Genomic DNA, 21,467 nt, shown 5'->3' on the forward strand with positions numbered 1-21,467 from the left:
GCTCTGTATGCGAATTTACTCCCCCTGAAACGTGCAGAGGAAATAGATGTAGTGTCTTTATTTCTCAATAACTGATCTGTTCTTCCACATGAGCTCCCCATGGGGGAAAATGGATCTTTGAGCCGGGAAACTTAGTTTGATTCAATAATTTAAACCCACAGCCAGTGTTTAAACCCCTTTCGGTGAGGGCTGTCTCTTTAGATTTAAACACCTAGACTCTCAGATCACTGCTGCCTGCGCCCCTGGGGAGATGGTGTCAGATTTAGCAAACAAAAATATAGGACATGCAGTTCCCTTTAATTTCAGGCAAACAGCAAGTAATTTTTTTTAGTGGTAAGTCCCAAATACTGCATGGGACATATTTATACAAATATATATGTATATATATTTGTATACGGCATATAAATATATATTTATATACTGTAGTGTTTATGTGAAATGCCCATGTAATTGAATATCTTGCATGTGGTTTGGGCAATCCTATCTGTGGGTCAGTGGTGGAGGGGGCATAGGGGGAGAGGGAATAAGGCCCCAGGGCCTCCCGGACTTTGGATGTGCATGAGACAGTGTCTGGGTCCAGTCCCTGGGCAGTGGACAGGCTCTGAGGTCCGTGGCTGGTGCGACCCACAGGCTGTGTCTCAGCTCAGCCAGGGACCTCTTTGTTTTTCTGAACCAGCCCCTTTGTTTTTCTGGCACATCCTCTTCGGTCCCTGGACTGGGACCACTCTTTAGCCACTGCAGTGGGGTCTTTAAGCCTGACTACAGTGGGATCTGTGCCAGGTTTTGTGCTTCTCAATTGAGCCACTGGTCTATGGCCCCAGAGAAGCACGCAGAAGTTACGATGACCCCAAGGAAGCTGAACTCCAGCCATCCCTCTCCCCAAACAGTCCTTGTTCGCCTGCGGCTCAGAAGTGGCCCATCTCTGTGAGCTCAGAGCGTCCCAGAGTCCCCAGCCTGAAGCAGAGAGCAGGAAACAACCCGACTACCAGGTCCCTGTGATGGACCCTTCTCTGCCCACCTGCTTCCCACCTGCCTTCATTGTCCCCAGTCCCCCAGGATCACAGGGCTCCTTCCTGGACGCTCTGCGATCACCACTCAGCACTCACTCCATGAACATGTAGTCAAGTACCCACTATATCCCGAGTACCATCCAGGTGCTAGAAATAACGGCAGGAAGACAGCATCTCATTTTGTCCCTATAAATTCTAGAGCTTACACTCTGGTGCGGTTGAACACGCGGACAGTGAGCAAATTCTGAAAATTTCTGTTATAAGGACCCAACTTTACAGAATGTGACAGTGACCTCTCTAAAGGGGAAGAAAACAGGGACAGGTAGGGGCTGGTGGCATGGTCATGAAAGGTGCTCTTTCCCATTGGGTGGCTGGAGAAAGCATTCGAGCAGAGACTTCAACGAAGAAAAAAGCCATGCCAGCGTCTGGGGGCACAGAGAATGATACGTGTCCTTCGATATCTGCAGAAGTCCAGCTGGCTGGAACAGAGTGGATTCGCAGAGCGGGCAGAGAGGAGGTCAGAAAGGTCGCCCACCTCATAGTCTACTTTCAAAATGATATAAAAATAATTTGGGAAGCCCTTGTGCTTTCTGGACTCTCTTCTTGCTCATGAGAATAAGGCTGTTGACCATGGACTGAAGCCAAGGAAGTCTGTGCCTACCCTCACACCGCGGGGCCCCGGGCTTCCTGGCAGCCTGGAGCTGGGAAGCCGCAAGCACGGTTCCAGGGGAGACGGACGCACAGGCGGAAGTCTACAGCATAGCCCTGCTGTGGTCGCGAGTGTTTACCAGGTGTTCCAAGAGGCCAGCGGAGGGAATGGCTTCTCTCGCAGGAAGCCGTCCAGGATTGGCCGCTTGAGCCGTTCACTCGAACTCAGCGCACGGCGTGTGATTTGTGTCAGTGCAAGGACCGTGGAGCGGGGAGGGGGTGAACCAAGTCAGGCTCTGTAAAATGATGTGAATGCGTTTCTGCAGCGGGAACATAGGGAGTTTTCATCGGGCCCCTCGTGATGAACGACGGCCCAGAGGAAGACAGACAGCCTGCAGTACAGGGCCGGTCCGGGCCCGCACGTGTGCAAGCTGTAAGGAAGGCCGGGGTTCTCTCCTGCTTCGGCTACACTAACAACCTTCTTTCTGTTTCTTGTCTGGCTCCCCCTCCCTACCTGCCCAGGTCCTGGAGTCCCCACGGTGACGGTGCACAACACAACGGATAAGAAAAGTAAGTGGCTTTTGCTCTTTTCTGGAACCTTCCCGTGCCGTGGCAGAGAGGAAGCTGAGCCTTGTGAGAGAGTCCAGCCCACGGAGTCCTGTCTGGAGAGCCAGAGATGGGGATGCCCTCGCAGTTCAGAGTGACCCCCACGACTGGCAGTATCGATCAAATGTCAGAGCCACCCAGACAGAAGGTGCCCCCGCCCCACGAGTGCTGAGGCCCGGAGGCCACCGCGACCATGCAGGGCCCCGCGTGGGGCACTGAACAGGGCCCATGGCCCCCAGCTCCTCAGTCTGGCCCTCCCGACCCTCCCCGCCTCTTAGAACCTCCCACTGGGGGCCAAGGCTCCATGGGTGCTTTGACACTCACCTGCCCTTGTGGCCGGGGGACACCTTCACAGCACGGAGGCGCTTCACGTGCATGCCGCTGCAGGGACAAAACTTTCCGGAGCCTCTTGAGGACCTCCCAGCACATTTTTGCTTGAGGGGACCCCGTGCAGGTTGACACGCACATGCAGAGGTCTGTCCCCTTCTTGGCCTTACTTCTTGACCCTCTGTCCCCAAGGAGCCCTACTGCCTCCTTCCTCCCAACTCCTCACTCCTTCCCACCGGGGCACCACCCGCCCCCGCTCTGTACCCCGCCCTCGAACAGCAAGTCAGACCTGAGGCCCCGATGGTGGGGTGACCCTGCACGTCCCTCGAGTGTCACGGCAGCAGGCCGTCAGTGACTCTGACTCCTGCATCGGTGGTAGGGCTTCGAACGGCGCTGGCAAGGGGGAAAGCGTGGAAGAGGGGGTCTCCCGCCATCTGTTTAGACACTGGTTAAAAAGTGGTCAAAGTGTTCAAAAGTGGGTAAAACAGATTTATTTCAAGAGACAGCATTTAGAGAGTATTCCCAAATAATGACAGTATTCCACAAAGCTCATCAAATAATGACTAGAAATGCATAATTAAAAAAAAATCAGAAATAGATTTTTAAAATCACTTAAATGTAAAAAAAAGGCAAAAAGAGGGACATCAGATGGTTACAAAACCCACTCAAAACACTTGTGTGGCCCTCAAAGGGGAGAAGGGAGGGAGGGGGCTGCGTTGGCCTCCCTGTGTGCTGGGGGGATGGGGGTTCAGGGCGAAGGGTGCCCGGCCCCAGGCCTCATCTCCAGCACGACTGGGGGACGTTTCTAGGAGCCTGTGAGGTTTGGGGGTCTGGCCACACGTCCAGTAGGGACACGGTTTGACACAGGATTCCCTGGGCTGCACCCGCCTCCCCTGCCCGCCCACAGGCTGCCCGCTCTTCCCAGCACGAGGGCTTGGAGAGTCCTGGGGAGCCTGCCCAGCGGGTCAGGCCAGGACCCCCACCCCAAGGCAGGTGTCTGTGGGATCGACAGACACGGCCCGCATGACAGCCCTCGAGTGTTCATGCCAGAATCTCCTTAGCTACGGATTTCACCAGAAAAGATGGAAGTATTTCACAAAGCCTCTGCTGGGGCATCCTTTTTTTCTGACGAAAACATGGATTGTTCCATTAAGAGGGTTTGTTAAAATACAAGAGGACATAGATAATTTCCCGATATTTCATGAAGTTTTTCCCTTCTTAAAAATCTACAGTCTGATGAAAACTGAATGAGGTGCGTGGCCAGCGGCCCCGCCCCAGTGTTGGTGTCTTGCTCTCGAGGCCACGCCGGGTCACGGAGGCCGTCACTCCTGGGGGAGGCTGGGTACAGAGCACGTGGAACTATGCCCTATTTTTTTTTTTTATTTTTTTATGTTTGTTTTTGAAAGAGACAGAGCATGAGTGGGGGAGGGGCAGAGAGAGAGGGAGGCACAGAATCCGAAGCGGGCTCCAGGCTCTGAGCCATCAGCACAGAGCCCGACACGGGGCTCGAACTCACAGATTGCGAGATCATGACCCAAGCCGAAGTTGGACGCTCAACCGACTGAGCCACCCAGGCGCCCCAAAGGCTTCTTTTAAAGTAGAAGAACCTTGGGGCGCCTGGGTGGCTCAGTCGGTTAAGCGTCCGACTTCAGCTCAGGTCACGATCTCGCGGTCCGCGAGTTCGAGCCCCGCGTCGGGCTCTGGGCTGACGGCTCAGAGCCTGGAGCCTGCTTCCGATTCTGTGTCTCCCTCTCTCTCTGCCCCTCCCCCGTTCATGCTCTGTCTCTCTCTGTCTCAAAAATAAATAAACGTTAAAAAAAATAAAATAAAAAATAAAAAAAATAAAGTAGAAGAACCTCGCGTGTCAGTTAGGGTCTGGCGGTGTCATGGAACCCTAACACAGCAGTCGCTTCAGCGGGACGGAACACGTTGCTCTCTGTGTGCATCCCCGTCTGCCACGCCAGCTCCACAGTGATCATGCCCTCCTGCCTGCCCCACCGCTTGTCCAGCTCGTCACTTCCACCCTTGAGTGGCTTCGTGATGAAAAGTGGCCGGAAGATGGAGAGAAGGCAAAGCACGACCGTCCCTGCAGGCTGGCTTCCTGCAAGGGCCACCCGCACGCCCACGTTCCTGTTGCCGGTCACAGCTTAGTCCCGCGTCCCGCTGGCTGTGGAGAACGCACAGAGATGGCTTTTGTCCCGGCTCCTTGCACCTCAGAGAAAGTCGGGGTTTCATGGCCGAGCGCTAACAGCTGCTGGGAGTGCCACCACCCAAATCTTCACGTGGGAGTCTCCCGGGGCTCCCGTCCCAGCGCGGCACACGTGGGGCGCTGGATTCTGTCCCGGCTCTGGAGGCTGCAAGTTCAAGAGCAAGGTGTCAGCAGGCAACTTTGTCCGGAGGCTGTAAGGGAGAGTCTGGTCCAGGTCTCTGCCCGGATTCTGGTGGCTTCTGGCAATTATGGGTGTTTCTTGGCTTGTGTGAGAGCCAGTCTGCCTCCTCACACGGCCTCCCTGTGTGCGTCCCTGTGTCCAAATGTCCCCCTTTTCCTAAGGACACCAGTCGTATTGGATCAGGGCCCCTGATGGCCTCAACTAAACTTGTCTCCTCTGCAAAAACCCTCATCCCAAATAAGATATGGGGGGGGGGGGTTAGGACTTCAGCATCTTGGGGGACACAGTCCAACACACGACACAGCAAAACAAAGGTTTATATTTCGCTCACACAAAGTTCAGATGGTGTGATCCTTGTCGCTCTTCTGGGAGGAACCTGGGCTTGCAAGTTCCTTCCAGACTGTGGCCCGTCATCGTCACCCCAGCTTCCGGCCACGTGGACGGGAAGAAAGAGAAAGGGAAGATGCTGTGGGTCAGGACATCAGACCTTGCACAGCCTAGCAGTGGTATGCAATATTTCCAGCAGCCAGAACCCCCTCACGTGGGCCCGCCAAGGTGCAAGGGAAGCCCAGGAAGGAGGAAGAGAGGCCCATGGTGCCTGCTGTCACCGTCACAGGACGAAGGAGCATGGGTCTAGGATGCCACTGACAACCTTTGCCAGTCCTTGAGAGAAGTGACTGAGTGCAGAAATATGGGCCATTTTTGTATAGATCACTCTGCCTGCTTGTCGGATACTTCCCTGAGCCAGCCCATGGAGTGCTCTCCAGAGGCCCCAGACTGTGACAGTGGTGCTCGTGCTGGAGGGGTCCCTATGAGGGGGCTGACCCCACACACACCAGGGAGGGTTCTCTGACTGTGGCCGTGAGCACCGCCTAGGGACGCAGGAACGCAGGAGGAGAGCACAGAGCCAGCAGGGGAAGCTCCAGGGACAGATGGGTGGTTATGGGGGCGTGGGGCCAGGGACCCGCTCCTACCCGTGTGAGCCTGGAATCTTCTGAGGGCACAGAAGACAGAAGACGTAATAACAGACCTAAACAGAGAGGCACATGTTGGTCAGTGCCTGGCATGAGCAGGGATGCGAATCCTGGGGTCTTTGTCAGACCCAGAGTCAAGGTCCGAGAGACCTCCATGAAGGGTAGAGATTTGTGGACTTTTCAAATTTGGTAGGGATTTGAGATTTCGGTTGTTTTTGTGATTTTCTTTAAAAAAAATTGTCCTCATTTTCCCAACTCTGCTGTAGGAATTCCCAGAGAAGAAGCGGGCTCTGTTTGGACAGGTAGGAAGGACGAGGGCCAAGTGCTGGTTTGTTTGACTCACTGGGCGTCAGGTGGCCGTGCATAGGGGGCTCATCACGGAGAAGAAAAGAAAGCTGTTTCGTTCTGGAAATCCCAGATCTGGGAGTTGAAACGGATGGTAGGCAACAACTACTCGAACTTCTTCACTTCCAAGGCTGGAGGTCGGAGACCCCGACAGCTGCGGGCCACAGAGCTCCGGAAGGAGTGTTCCTCACGCCCCATGTAGACGGCGTGTTGGTCCCACCCACTCAGCAGCCTCAGTGCTCATCCCTCGGGGCTCCCTTGGTCTGAGAATCCCCCGTGTCCTCAGCAGAAGCCAGACCCCACGGCCTCGGTAGTCTGATGTGACACGTGATGCCCAAGGGCTGTGACGGTCACAGTACAGTCGCATAGCGCATGATGAGGCTCTTTTCCTTGCTTCTCATCAATAACCCGTGAGAAGGGCGGCCAGCTCCGTGTCACAGATGACAAAACTGAGGCTCGGATCGCGGGAATCCCAACAGCTAATGCGTTATTTCTTCTGGAGTTCTGACTGTCGAAGAGCAAATCATCTGAATTCTTCAAGGAGATGGTGGGAAGTGGGTTTAAAAAGAGAGAAAAGAAGGAAGAAAGGAAAGGGAGAGTAAAGGTAAACACCAGCAAGTCACAGTGAACCCTCTAGTCTGCTCCGCGTTCTTAAAGATGAGGTAAAATGGAAAAATGTTCCAATTTCTCGGCTCACTCAGTGAGAACATTGATGGCAAGCCTGTTGGGTGCCAGCCGCCAGCGTGGGGCCCAAGCAGATGACGTGACTTGAAAATAAGTACCAGAGCAGGAGACCCCATGCCTGGAACCTCCAGCTCCTCCTGCTCCGTCACAGAGGGTGGCACCGCAGACGGGCCTGGGTCCTCCTGGACAGAGAGAACCAGAAGCTGTAGGTGTGGTAGCATATCGGACCCCGCGCTTGGGGTCCCAGCCTCGGGTTTTGTCGGCGGGATGTGTGAGAGGCTCTTTTCTCTGTATGTAACTTTCGATGTGTCCTCTGACAGAGCTTCTCGCCCCATCTCGTCCCCAGCCGCGTCACCGGCACAGAACAAAGCGTTCTCGGTGTTTGTGACACTGGCTGGGTCCCTCTCCGTTGAGGAGTCCGTGTGGGGGGCCGGGCCCCTGCCTGGAGTGGGCGGTGGTCGAAGCTGCGGGTCCACGAGTGTGACCCCTGCTGGGCCGGGACCAGCCGACCGCCCTCACGTGCAGGTGCGCTCCAGGTGAGCTGAGTTCTTTCCTTCCAGGCGCGGCACAAGGTGAAGGGCGGGCAGGCGCCTCTCATCTGTAGTCACAAACCCAGCCTGCGGTCCCGCATCCTCGATGCTGCCAAGCCCCACCCCACGTGGGCTCGTTATGAGTGATGCTATGCTGGGAATATGTTCTGGAAACTTGACCTGGCCAGGGGCCCGGAGAGTAACCGTGACGTCCACGTGACTAGGCCAGCACTTAGGAATCACTTGCTATGGGCCCGTTCTGTCCTCACGTGACAGTCTGCTATCACCCCCATTTTCCAGTTAAGAAAATCGAGGAAACACATGCGCACACATGCACGTACGGCTAGAAAGCGGTGGGTCCTCTTTCCAGCCTGGCCTTTGCCTCTGGCCCACCATCCATTGGCCTTGCTGTCAACGCGGCCTGAGGGGCTTCTGCAGATCTAGTGTTCTCCATCTGGTGCCCATGGTGAGCCGGCCTGGAGGCCCATGCTGGCCCCCTTCCCCACCCCCCCCCGGAGGAAGAGAAGGTGCTGCTTCTGGGCTGGAGTGGGCCAGGAAGTATTCGGGGGGCTGGAAGGACCGAGCCCTTAAACTTCACCTCTGGTGCTGGCCACTGAGTGCCCCATCGTCGTGGCATTCACCACTTTCAGCGTTAACCGGGGGGCCATCTCATCCCATGGCCAGCCCGCCCAAGGGCTTTGCGCACGGTATCCCGCACGTGCCTCGTTACAGCAAATTACCGGATGGCACCGCCTCGTCCAGGACCAAAACCATGGCTCACTGACCCCAAGCACGTAGTCCTGACCACGGGGGCTCTCTCCCGGACCCCAGGACGCAGCAGCTGGAGACGGCTGTGCCGTCACGATAGTCTAAGCAATGTGCGGACAATCGCAGATTCTCTGATCACAGTTCCCAAAACCACCCCCGGCCCGGTCTGGCTCAGCGCCAAGCCCCTAGCGGTGTTTGAACCTCATGCTGGCTTTGGACACGGCAAGCAGAGCGACACAGCCACCTCGTGCGTCAGGAAGGCCGTTCCACCCTGCTGTGTGGAGGGAGACGGAGATGTGGGGGTCCGCGTGCCTGTGGCAGTGGTGGGAGGGCCAGCCGGCTCTCCGGAAGGCGGCTTCTGGACAGACTGTGGGAAGCCCGGACTGCCAGCTAACGTGAGGCCTGTGCTCTTCGACCATGACAGGCACGGAGGGTGGGGGCCGCAGGAAGGCCGCACGGCAGGTGGCGAGACGGGCCCTGCGAGGTCAGGGGTCTGGCTCTGGGCCGATCGTTGCATCCACTCCAGCCCTGCTCTGAAATTTGAAATTACTGTTTCAGAATTCTTTGTCCTTCCTCCTCCTCCCCCATGACCCCAGAGCCACCCTGGGAATATTTGACTTCTTTCCCTTTAGAAAATCTTATCTACGAGCAGAGCCTGCAGGGTGTTCACAGATGTGACTCTGAATTATTTAAAAGCCGTTTCCTTAAGAACGTAATTATGCGTGGGACCAAAGTATACTCATTTGATGCCTGGGTATTCAAACAACTTAGGTACCGGGATAGAAAAACCAACAAAACACAGCTAATTTGCGGCTGGTTGTAACGTAAGTAGGAGAGGGAGTACCACTCAGCTGTGTGGGTGCCCTGTCGGCAATCGCGGCACCCTCCTGGTCGGCTCCCTGGCCAGCGGGAGGAAGTGCAGGGGGCGGTGGAGGTGGGCGTGGTGTGTGTTCGCAGGCAGCACCCCACAGCGTGTTCTTTACATTGTTTTTTTGTTTGTTTATCTATTTTTGAGAGTGAGAGAGAGCACAAGCGAGGGAGGGACAGAGAGAGAGAGGGGAAACAGAGAATCCCAAGCAGGCTCCACACTGTCAACACAAAGCCCGACACGGAGTTCCAGCTCACAAACCGTGAGATCATGATCTGAGCCGCAGTCAAGAGTCGGACGCCGAACCGACTGAGCCACCCAGGCGCCCGCACAGCATGTTCTTGAGCGCGTGCTGGCAAACCCCAGGTGACCTGGCTGCCCAGGCCCACTGCCTTACCAACACTCACGGACAGGATTCTCTTCTTCCTCACGTGGGTCTTTATCAAGATGCAAAAGCAACTCCCCCTGCAGCGGACATCAAGACAGTCCTTTCCTGAGATCGTACGAGACGCGAGCTGCCCGGTGGCCTGGCCTTGCCCACATGGTCCTCGCTGTCTGGGAGCCACCCTGACCTCTCTGCATCTTTTCCTGAGTAACCGCCCACAGACCACATCCTCTGTGGCCCGCCGGTCAGAGGGGAGACGGACGTCAGAGAGACCAGGTGTCCCCAAGCCTGGAATGACCCATTCTGTCAAACCCTCGTTGTCTGTGTATCCGGAAAGTCTTCTGGATCCCCAGGACTCCACACACAGGCAGCCTTTGTGGGGGGTGGAGTGATCAGATTTACCGATGGGTCATTTTAGACCAAAATACGGCAAAATACGTTCTGTGAGCGAGCGTGCGTGTGGTCGACAGAGAGAACGGCACACAGCGAGCCTCCCAGCCCTGCCTTGGCGTCCTCCCTCTCTCCCTCCTAGGTCGCTGCCACCCCACCCACCGCTGCACCCAGAACTAAGTGGCAGTGTAGTGCATTGTGGGGAGGGGGCCACGTCGGCCCAGGCAACACACAGCCCTTCCTGATTAATCCCATTCACCTGCCTGGCCAGATGCCAGCGGTTGTGCCAAAGATCAGTTCATTCACAGGGACTCTGCCTTCAAGTTCCTTAAAATCCTACTGAAGACAAACCTAGAGCAAAAAAGAGCAACTGTTACCCGACTGTGTGACAGTGACTCTAACGACCGGACATTCAGCGTTCAGAGAAAGGAGATCTCCGGGAGCACAGGGGCGCCCGTGCTGGCATGGCATCAGCCGGCACTGGTCCGAGCCGCACGGCCCTGGGGCGGCCGACCAGGGGCAGGTGCACACGAGGAAGCCATCGGCAGTGTGCCAGGACAGGCCTGCGCAGTGAGAGGCACAGGAAACCCATGCAGGGCGATGAGACCACGCAGCAGGGCGAAGCGGACGCCTACTCTCCGTGCACGTGCTCTCCTGCGCTCCACCTCCTACAGAAATGCCACGAGGGGAGCGGGCTGTTCTCATCGTCATCAGGTCAGTCGCCTGTTGGCTTCTGTTAGATTCTGGTCACATTTCCCCAAATTCAGCCAAGCGGTGATGCCCCCACTGCTTCCCTGAACCAACAGAGTCCGCGAACCACCCATGAGCCATGCCCCATCCGCCCGCCGGGGCACGGGCAGGGAGGCAGCCCCCATGAGCAGGCATTTGCTTCTGCGGTCTCACTGTGTCCAGATCTGATAATAGCTAATTCCACCAAATATTAGAGGGGGCTCACATTTAATTAAGGAGTGGCCATTTGTATGCTCCAGACTGGAGGTCCCCATGGCCCTGAAGTCAAAAGAAGAGTCCTCCGGGAACATGCCAATCTTCTCTTATTTCCTCTGCTGAGCTCCTGCCTTCTTTGAATGCAATTATGGGAACAAATAAAATGGCTTAACTCAACTCCCCTGTGGGCCAGCCAGCTCTCTGCTGATAAAACCAGTTGTGTGGGCAATCATTAAATGAGAAATCTAATATTTAACTAAATTTAATAGTCTGTTGCTTTGGTGCCTCTGTGAAGGGTGGGATTTCAATACAGAGGGCGAGCTATTCAAACGCGGTCTGTAGAGTCAGTGCTCGATGAGAACATTGCGCACTCCCACTCGAAGCCGGCGCTCCGGGGTCCAGGAACGGACGGGCTGTTCCGGAGGCGAGCCTGCGTTCTCGCTAGCTCCAGGCGAGCTGAGCTCGGTGGGCAGCAAAACGACTCTGCAAACCTAAGCACGAAATTTCTCCTTCAGGATCAGCATTGGAGATTGCTGAGTGATGCCAGAAAGACCGAATTCAAACGCGTGCCCACGGACGAAGGAGCGTGTCGTGATAAACTGAGAGGCTCCGTTCGGTCCTCTTGCGTTTTGAGCTCTGGTGGTCCAGTTGGCCTTGCCACCAACAAATTTCCCCAGCTGAGGCTGTCGCCTGCACCCCGGAAGCAAACGCGTGCTGCTGCCTCTTGGTGGCAGTGGGCCGCCTTTGTTCTTGCTGGTGAAGACAGTCTACTCATGTGCCTGCTAATTCCCCTCGTCCAGCTTGGCCCGCATTTGCACACCCCTAGTCCCTTACCTGTCTCCACTTGGGCTTATCTTGTGGGCACACAGGGAGGGAAAGATCGCAGGTTCCCTGAAGATTGAGGCTTCCAGAAGATCTGTGCACTGGCTCTTGCACGGATTGCAGGTCTGGGGCAGCGTCCATGAATTCCATCCTGGTCCCGGCATTAACTCAGTGTTAACCTGTGTCTGCCGGGCGTCCATCAAATACCATACGCTTTCCCGTCAGTGCAACGGAAGTGTGCTTTGGTTTCACTGTGCCTCATTTCATGCGGGGAACGATGGTGGAGAGGCTTCGATTGTGTCAACTGTCACCACTCAACAGGCCTGAAACCCTGGGAACCCCTGAAAGCCCCCAGGCTTCTGAAGCACCCAGGAGGACCTCCCAGTCCCTCCCAGCTTCTTCTGCAGCAGAGACCCTCTTGCGGCCATGGAAAGGGGCCATGAGGGAACAGGGAGAAAGCCTGGGGAGAAACCCAGACTTGGCTCCTGTGGGGATGCACCATTTCCGGGGTATGAACTGGATTTCCCCATCTACTCAGGTGACTGAAAACTCACGCGTTTCGTCCCTGGGATGGGACCAAACACTGATGCCTGGGGAGTTGGAGGGTGGGAAAGAGTCTGACAAATGACCACAACTCTTACCCTTGGTGTGAAGAGGGGTACCTGAGATGGACTTCTGCTTGACGAGGTGATGTTTGACCTGATGGAGGAGGAGCCGGCAAAAAAAACTTCCTTCAGAGGGAACAGCAAGTGCAAAGGTTCTGTGGCAGCCAAGAACTTGAAAAATGCTACTTTTCTCCTTATCCTGCAGAACTACCTTCTAGACTTCCCGCCCTATCGGTGTGACTAGGATACGGATAAGAAATAGTTAATATCTCCCAAACCAATTTCTCTCCACTGAGTGCCTGCAACACTCTTAACAGGCGGAGGGCATTTAGACTCAGCAAAACCTGAGTGCTGCATCGGCTCTCTGAGGAGTCCGGGCTGTGGACATGGGGTGGGCAGCGGGGCCACCTGCCATCCCGGGGCTGCGCTCCTTCCCTAACTCGCGTGCATGGCCAGAAGATAGAGCGTGCCGTCTCTCAGCCACATCTCCGGGTCTCCGAGTTGAGGCCAAGTGTGCTTGGACCTCCCTGTACGTCCCTCGCAGACACAGGTGTCCCGACTTGCTGTCTACGAAGGACCCCATGTCTTGGCTGCCATGTGGTGTTCAGAATCTTTCACAATCTTGGTCCAACTTAAGAGGTTTTTACCTTTAACTCTACCTGTTTGAAAATTTAGTTTTACCATTTCCTCCCTCACCTTTATATCAAAGCTGAATTTTCTTTTTTCCTTTTTTTTAATTAATGCTTATTTATTTTTGAGAGGGAGAGAGACAGAGTGTGAGTGGTAGAGGGGAAGAGAGAGAGGGAGACACAGAATCGGAAGCAGGCTCCAGGCTCTGAGCTGTCAGCACGGAGCCCGACGCGAGGCTCGAACTCACGAACCATGAGATCATGACCTGAGCCGAAATCGGACGCTTCACCGACTGAGCCACCCAGGCGCCCCATCAAAGCTGAATTTTCAAATATGTGTCCAGCAACTGGAACTGTCCCTTTCCACTGGCCCCTGAGGGCGTTTGCCGTTTCTGTTCACAAAGAATCCCCCGGACCCCTGAGCACCACTGGTAGCCTTGTGCTATTCACAGATAACACTGCTCAGTGCTGGAGACTCCTGGTTCTGGGCGATATTTGGCCTCCAGGTGCCTTCGTGCTAAAGGTGTCACTTAGGGTGTCTGTTGTTCTTAAAAGGAGTTTCTATGGGGACAGTTCACCGTTCCTTGTAGCATTGCATGTGGTGTGAGTTTACTCTTTAAAATATTCATGAATGTTTCAAAGGTGGAGTTCCTTGCAGACAAAATTTCCTTTCATAATGAACCACAAGGTGTCCCCACATATAGGCTCAAAGTAAGATAGGAAGGAGGAAGTCAAATCCGGTGGTTTTATTATAGAGCAGATGGTGGAGTAGGAGGAAGGAGGAGATTAGTGAACTGGGCTGTTGAGAGCATCCTTGCACCTGGACAAATACCACTGGGTGCACGTGCATGTAAGGAGCCAGCATAGGACTGACCCCTCTCTCTCTAATTTGGAGGGGAAAGGGCCAGTCTCGCTGCACTGTATCACTGCCAGCTAATATGATCATCCAAATTAAGGTGTGCCAAGCCAGACCACATTACGAGTAGGGTGAGAGATCTGAATCCACTTTTCCTGTAAAATTTTAATAAAGAGCATACTCCAGCCTCTACTCTCTTTTCTTTCCTTGGTTATTTGTTGCAGACTTTGAGTCTGGAGTTCTGTCTTGTCTAGCAAGAGAGCAGACGCAGAATTGAATACGAGAGAGGCTAATGTCCGGGAGGGACAAGAGCCCCAAGTAAGGGTCCTTGCTCCATATTTACTAGGATCAGAAGGCTTACAAATGTGATGGACATGCAGAAAGAAACAATAAAACAGTGATCATTAACTTGTGTGTGAGAGAAAGGGGGTTTCAAAGGTATGCAGTGTTAGGGGTTAGGGTCAATACAAATCAAAATGCTGACGCTGAGCAGATGGCCATTTACTGCAGGCATCAGTCACCGTGTCTGTTTATCTGAACTTTTCTAGGGACTAAGTCAGATAGAGCATGCTACCTCAGGGTTAACAAGGCATTTTTCTTGCTAGTTAGCTCTGGACATCTTTGCCCTGCTGTGGGGCTTTCCACTTCTACCTGTTCTCAGACGCTTTCGTCCTGTGGAAGTGGCTTTCTGCTCGACCCCTTGTTCTACGCTGGGGGTGCTTTCGCCCTGTGGCGACTTTCTGCCCTAAGCCTTGTTAACCCAGGCTTAGGGTAGGTTAGGCTTAGGTTGGGTTTTGGTGCAAGCTCAGGGAATTCTTAAATTTATTCCCCACCGTTATTGTGGCCACTATATTCGGAAACTCATCTGTCCTAACAGGTATGTGATGTTGGTTTTCCAAAACCAGCAGTGTTGGGATAAAACATACCCAGACCTATGCGTGTGAGTGAGAAATGCCTTGCGGAAAGATGATTTATAGGGGGCGGAGGAGTTGCCTAATACGGGGGAGGAATCTTCCGTCTACCCAAGCTCCTGACTTGAGACTGGGCACTCCACCTTGTCCTGTATCTTGAGCAAGTTATCTAATGTCTCGGTTTCCTAGTCTGTGCAAAAGAAATAGTAATCATCACCTCCAGGCCCAGTGTAGGAATTAGTGGTCTGATGCACATGACAACACTTGGCTTCCATAAATGACTGCTGAGTCTGACTGTGTCATTTTCCTTTCTCTCGCTTAGAAATTTATGACCTAGAAACAAACGAACACGTAAAGAAGGCCGTACATGACCGACAGATGCCAAAAGTAGAATACAGGAAGATCGAGGTTGACGATTACAGTAAGTACTGCATTGTCTCCCATTTTTTTAAGTTTACTATTTATTTTGAAAGAGAGCATGCGCACAAGCAGGGGAGGGGCAGAGAGAGGGAGAGAGAGAATCCCAAGCAGGCTCTGCACCTTCAGCACAGAGCCCAGCGTGGGACTCAATCCCACGAACCATTTGGTCATGACCTAAGACAAAATCAAGAGTCGTTCACTCAACTGACTGAGCCACCCAGGCGCCCCTGCATTGTCCTCTTTACAAGGAAAGCAAACGTCTAGTCTGAAACAGCCCAACCATCAGCAGTAGGTTACTGTGCATCTGAGGCTCCCCCCTGCACCACGCTCGCTGGGCTTCATGGCTAGAAATGCATTCCAGCCAGCAAGGAAGAGATTCAGGCGGGGCTCATGGGGGGAAAGCATCCTGCACCAAGCTATTGTGCTGAGAACCAAGATGCTTCTCTGGCAATTTAAAAAAAAAAAAAAAAAAAAAAAAAAAAGCCTCTCCTCAAGAGGCTGACAATTTAAATAAGGTCCCAGGCTGGAACTCTTTCCTTTGGGGGGGACACGTCATGACACCATCCAGAGAAAACGTCCTCCGTGTGGAGATTCCTTTCCTGTTCCATTTGGTATTTTTCTGCTTCATCGTCTAACCTGTCAGTGCTGATCATGGGCCGAGGGGGTATCTTCAGAATGGGGGAAATAATGTAATGGAGGACTGATGTGTTGTAACCACCCAAGAAGCACCCAGAACTCTGCCTTTTCTGTTTCCTTCTTGGTCCTGAACTGTCCATTCGTGCATCCAATAGGCTTTTATGAGCTCCAACGCTGTGCTGGAACCCACCAGGCACTGTAGCCCCAGAGCACTGGTTGCTCTCATAGCTCCAGGGGGGGACGCGGGTCCCCATAGGTTCAATCCTCCTCTCTTCGGATGGCTCCCTAGTCAACCCAGCCAGCCCTGGCATCCTAACTGCCCACCAGATGTTTACCTTTGGAAACCCCTCATGCAAAATGCCCCAGATACGTCTGTCTTTCCCCCTGAGCTCTATCCCCCTCCAGACTTGCCTACTCTGGGAGATGGCACCCTTCTCTTAAACGATTTAGATTTCCCCCTTGAAGGTATCACGGAGTCCTTCATTCAGGTCCATGTACCCATCACCTCTGAGGTTGGTAAATGGGTCTCCTCTCTTGAGAAAACACGACTGATTGATGGTAACTGTTAGAGCTCTTGGTTGAAGAGGAGTAGAAGGTCACCAGTGGTCAGTGGGAGAATATTGAGATTGATGAGTGATGTCCAGACCACCACTGGAAGCTCTTTCTCTACCCAGTCCCTTACAGGGGGACAATGGCTCATCACCTAGGCCAGTGGACCCGGAGCATTATTAAGTACCCCCATGTTAGCGAAGACACAGCTACCTAACAGACTGATCTCCTGTGGTCAGGAGCCAAGGCTCTCCCCCATGAAACAAGATCAGCCTGACCCAAACAGTACACGTGGTCGAGCTGCATCCTTTAGAGCAGAAAGCAAATGGCCCACAAGTTCAGAACAGAGCATGAGAGTGGGCTGGAATCATGGGAAGGTTCCCAGGAAGGTGGGGCTTGGACGGGGTCCTTGGAATGGGCTTTAGGTTGGCACACAGGAGAGTGTGCGGTCCAGGGCAGGGAGCAGCCCGAGCCGGCGCTCGCTGTGGGGTAAGTCAGGAGGCCGATGTGGACTCCCAGCCTGTGGGAGAGCCCCGGTGGTCAGTGGGCACAGAGGGACCCCTGACCTGGAAGCACCTGCCGTCCACCCAGAGGCCATGTGCCAAAACATCCCAATCCTATTCTTTCCCTGTGGGGTCACATGACGTTAGAACTTTTCTATACATAGCTAGAGATGCATGTGAGGTTACATATTCATCTCTGAGAGTCGAGAAATACGGTGTACTTCAAATCCCTGCCCCCCAGCCCTGGGTCCAGAGGCTTCCCTTATAAAACACCTCAAAGGTGATCCCTCTGATGAAGGAGACGGTGAAGGAAGTAAATAAGGAAGGGTCTAGAGATGGGAGAAGAAACAAATAGGAAAAGCACAAACGGGGGCTGTGGCGATTTGCCCTGGCCAAGAAATGTGGTTAGGGCCGCGGGGGTCCCTTCCCACAGGCCCGAGGGTCATTCCCACCGTCTCCCTGCCAGTTGGTTTTCCCCTGGGTGTCCATGAGATGCACTCAGATGCCACAGGACACACTCAGCCCTGGAACCACGGACAGCGTTGGGTGCCCAGGGAGCCGAAAGCCCAGCAGGCCGAGCTCAGGCCTGCTTATTCATGAGAGGGAGAGAAGCGGTAAATTAAAAAGACGTAGACGCGGAGAGACTAGGACACAGATGCCTCCATCAGGGCTCAGGGGAAATCGTAGAGCTAAAAAGAAGGGAGCAGAAGGGGCCCGGGTCCAGGCGGCGTATGAGGACCCACAAGAGCCACGGGAACCCCAGCTCTGATGGCGAGCGTAAGAACCAGCGAGATGCCGGCGGGAAGAACACGGCGAGCCTGTAACACAGCAGCTCTTGTCGGGCTGCCGTTGGGACGTCAAGCAACCCCGCGCCTCGCGGGCGACAGTGGACGCCTCTCCTGAAGCGGGGCGTGTGCCCTGAGAGTGTCGCGAGCTCCTGGTGGATTCAGCCGAGTAACCAACCAGTAACCACTTGTTTGTCGCAAATCCCGCCCCCGTCCCCGTCGGAGCGTGTTCTAGAAAGAGAGCCACTCTGGACAGTTTGGCGTATTCTGCGACAGAGATTCTTGTCAGTGGCCCCTCCTGTTCCAAAGAAGTAGGTCAAGGGAAAATGTGGCCTGCCCACACGGATGGCGTCCTTGACTCGTTCCGTTTTTCACACCGGCCCTGGAGTCCAGTTACTTGGACACTGAAACTCATGAGAACCCTTAAGTAAACAGCAGAGTTTTGTCGTTTCCTTCCGCGAGGAAGATCCAAAGGGCAAGAAGAGAAGATGATTCTAACAGATGCCGGATGGAGGGAGGGAGGAGTGGGAGGACGGATGAGTAAGTGGACCGGCCATCTCCAGGTTTGCTCCGACCCCCTCTCCCTTCTGTGTCTATATCTGAAGACCCCGAGACGGGCTCCATAACGTGCAGGGCCCAGTGCGGCGTGGGGACATGGGGCTGTCCGTTCGCGGCTCATGACGACAGCCGCGCACAGGGCCCTGGCACGTGCCACACTCTGTGAAGCCGGCCCGGTGGCCCTCCGTGGCCAGACTTCCGCCTCCTGCCCCAACCCCCGTCCCCGTCAGCAAGTATTCCGGAACACTCCCTCGCGTTTCCCCACACCCGTTGCCTCCTACCACAGCCTCTGAGGCCAGACCGTGCTCCTTTACATGTTTGCTTCTCTGCTGGGCCCAGCGCCCTCCTTCTTCAAGCCTGTCTGCATGCTGCTGCCACAGTAGTTCTGTCCGCTGATGGGTGGACGCCATCCCCTCCAGAAATGCAGAGAAAAGACCTTCGGAAACAATCAACTCTCCCACCCTTGCCACTTGAGATTTGTCTCCAGCATGAAGTTTCCGTGGCAGACAGGAACGCAGGGACCGGCACCTAACTGTCACCCCTCTGGGGCCCCCCAAAGATCTGAAACATGTGACCCTGCCGACACGTCTCGTTTCGTTACGTTTTGTTTTTTTCACCTAATGGCACCAGAGGTGAAGGCTTTCCCAAGGGAAGCGATCCGTCTTCGGGAGGGGCTCCCTGCGCTGTATGCAGCCTGTCGTGGCCAAGGTCGGCCTGCGGGCTTATTGGTGGCCCAGAGGAGCCCAGACCATGTTTTATGGATATTGCAATGATAAAGTCCGACGCCTTTTGGCCGGTCCCTGGGCCATTGATCCAATTTGCAAGCCATTAACATTCAGCCAGAATCAGTAATGAGGCCCCGGTCACAGCAGGCTGCTAAGCCGACCCCCCCCCCCCCCCCCCCGCCCCCTGAGCCTGGGATGTATCCGTAGTAATTGTACTGAAAAAGCTAGTAATTCCAATGTAATCGCTAATCTGGGTCATAGTTAACATCAATAAACAATTTCTAACATGGGCAGGAAGGCTTGTTTTGGGGGTTGCAGAAGAAACTGGGAAGGAAACCCTCCCCCCTCCCACGCTGGGTCCCTTGCTACCCAGGACAAGGTCCGAAGGGGGTCGCGCAGCTGTCCTCCAGCCCCCGCCTCTGCAGGGATCCCCCGGCTCTCGGCCTGTCCCTCTGGACTGCCCCCCCGGCCTCACCGCTGGCCCCCTGGGCTCATCTTGTCCCCGTCCCCATGGCTCCCCCGTATCTGTCCCCACTTAACTGACGAATGTCACCCTTGGGGGTTCGTTTCTCGCAGCCTAGAATTCGGCTCTTAACAAGTGCTTATGGCATTTTGGTCTTTTCTGGTTTTCAGCTCGCTCTGTTTGTGAGGTTGAATTTAAGCTTCGGATGGAGAGACTCAGCCTCAAGATGGTTGTGGGTGATTTGCCCAAGGTCACTCAGCAGGCCGGAGGCACGGAGGGAAAACTCAGGGCCAGCCCCGGGGAGGCGGGGTGGGGACCCACCATGTCCCCTCCAGAGGGCCTTTCTGGCACCGGGGCCAAGGCTCTTTCCTTCCCTGTCTGTGCTGTCCCTAACGTGCGGCCCTGTGCTCTGTTCCTGCCTAGACCTCCCCGTTCAGATCCTCAAGCCCGCGACCTTCACCGACACGGCGCACTACCCCTTGCTCCTGGTGGTGTGAGTATTGTCGCCTCTTTCTTTCTCGTGGTCCTTGCCGGGGGGGCTCAGTAACACCCCGGAAAACAACCACCGCACTCGTAGGAGACGGCGAGCTCGAGAAAGGAGGTTGCAACCTGCAAACTGAAGGCGGGCTGGCCGCCAGCAGGTGGCAGACCACACTCACAAGTCGGGGAGCCGCCTGGTAGAGGAAGGGGGGCTCGAGCCCCAAGCCCCGATCCACTCCTGCTCGGGGACCAGGCCCAGAGACGGACAGCAAAGCTGGTCCCGCAGGCGGGCAGTACGTCACAGGACAGAGGCCTTCTGAGCACCGCCCCCCACCCCGGGCACAGGTCCCCCAAGAAGTGAGGGGACGGTGGGGGGGGGAGGGGCGGGCACGGCCGACCCGCTGGCTTCCCCAGCTGGCACCAGGGTGGCACGGCCTGAGCAGCAAGCTGCCTTGAACGCCACTCCTCTGCCAACAAGGACTTAGTTCAGACGTTTTGTTTGTGTGTGAATGAGCCTTCTGGCGGGGTCTGGAGAACGGCCTGGAAGAGAGCCGCTGTTGCCACCGCTGAGGGGGTCCTGACCGGGGACAGCACGCTTTCACAGGCACCTCAGATGCTGCCCAGCTGCCCTGAGGCTTAGACAGGGGCTGGCCTGTGCCCCCCGGGGGGTGAGGCACATGCCACCAGACGAAGCACTGTCCCCACCCCCACGCCCCCCTCCGGGGTTCCTTCAAGGCAGGGCACCAGGGAAACGCTGACCAGGCTCCGGCCTGGCCTCTTGGAGCCACTGCCCCCGCGGTGACTGGAAAGAGACCGGGAGAGAGCGGGGCTGTCCGCGGTGCTTTAGGAGCGAGCGGGGTCACCCAGGTCCAGTGACCTGATCAGCCCTGCGCTCCTCGGCCGCTCCTGTCCTCGGGCCTCGGCCTTCGCACACGTGCCCGCCGCCTGGACCCCACGATCTGGTGCCGTGTCTCAGTCACCCACCTACCCCACCATCTGCACAGCCTTGGCACGCTGCCCACGGCCACACACACCCCTCTCCCACACGCCCACACCGCACACCTGCCTCTCTCACACACTCCCCAGACACATACCTCATACATACACACGCCCCTGCATACACACTCCTCAGAGGAGTGTAGGGGAGGAGGGGGGGAGCCCAGGGGAGGGGGACGCGCAGGTGGAGGGAGGGGGACGCACAGGGGGGAGCGCAGGGGAGGGGAGGGGGGAGCCCAGGAGCAGGGAGGGGAAGGGAGGGGGGCGGAGGGGGGAGCGCAGCGGAGGGGGAGGAGCGTCGGGCCACAGCGCATGCGCGAGGCAGGGCCTGTGTTGCAGGGATGGCACCCCCGGGGGCCAGAGTGTGGCCGAGCGGTTCCAGGTGAGCTGGGAGACGGTGATGGTGAGCAGCCACGGGGCCGTGGTGCTCAAGTGCGACGGCCGCGGCAGCGGCTTCCAGGGGACCAAGCTCCTGCACGAGGTGGGGCGGCGGCTGGGCGCCCTGGAGGAGAAGGACCAGACGGAGGCCGTGCGGTGAGGCCCCCGGGGTGGCGGGGTGCGCGGAGACCGTTCGGAGGGCAGGGGAGGACAGGGGAGGGCAGGGGAGGTGGGCGGTAGGTGCGGGGGAGAACAGGACCCAGGAGCGTCTCCCCTCCTCG

At 55.7% G+C, this 21,467-nt stretch overlaps 1 protein-coding gene across 4 annotated transcripts in view; it reads left to right on the plus strand.

Annotated features, from left to right (window-relative positions):
• Positions 1-21,467, plus strand: part of DPP6 (dipeptidyl peptidase like 6) — an 856,594-nt gene that overhangs the window by 819,977 nt on the left and 15,150 nt on the right. For all 4 annotated transcript variants that reach the window (XM_078437168.2, XM_078437166.2, XM_078437169.2 and 1 more), the window contains exons 17-20: positions 2,181-2,228; positions 15,016-15,114; positions 19,756-19,825; positions 21,148-21,342. In XM_078437168.2, the coding sequence (XP_078293294.2) occupies positions 2,181-2,228; positions 15,016-15,114; positions 19,756-19,825; positions 21,148-21,342 (412 nt within the window). The remainder of the gene's footprint in view (positions 1-2,180; positions 2,229-15,015; positions 15,115-19,755; positions 19,826-21,147; positions 21,343-21,467) is intronic.

This window comes from Panthera onca, chromosome A2, assembly GCF_046562875.1.
Source record: "Panthera onca isolate mPanOnc1 chromosome A2, mPanOnc1 haplotype 2, whole genome shotgun sequence".
Taxonomy (NCBI): Eukaryota; Metazoa; Chordata; class Mammalia; order Carnivora; family Felidae; genus Panthera; species Panthera onca.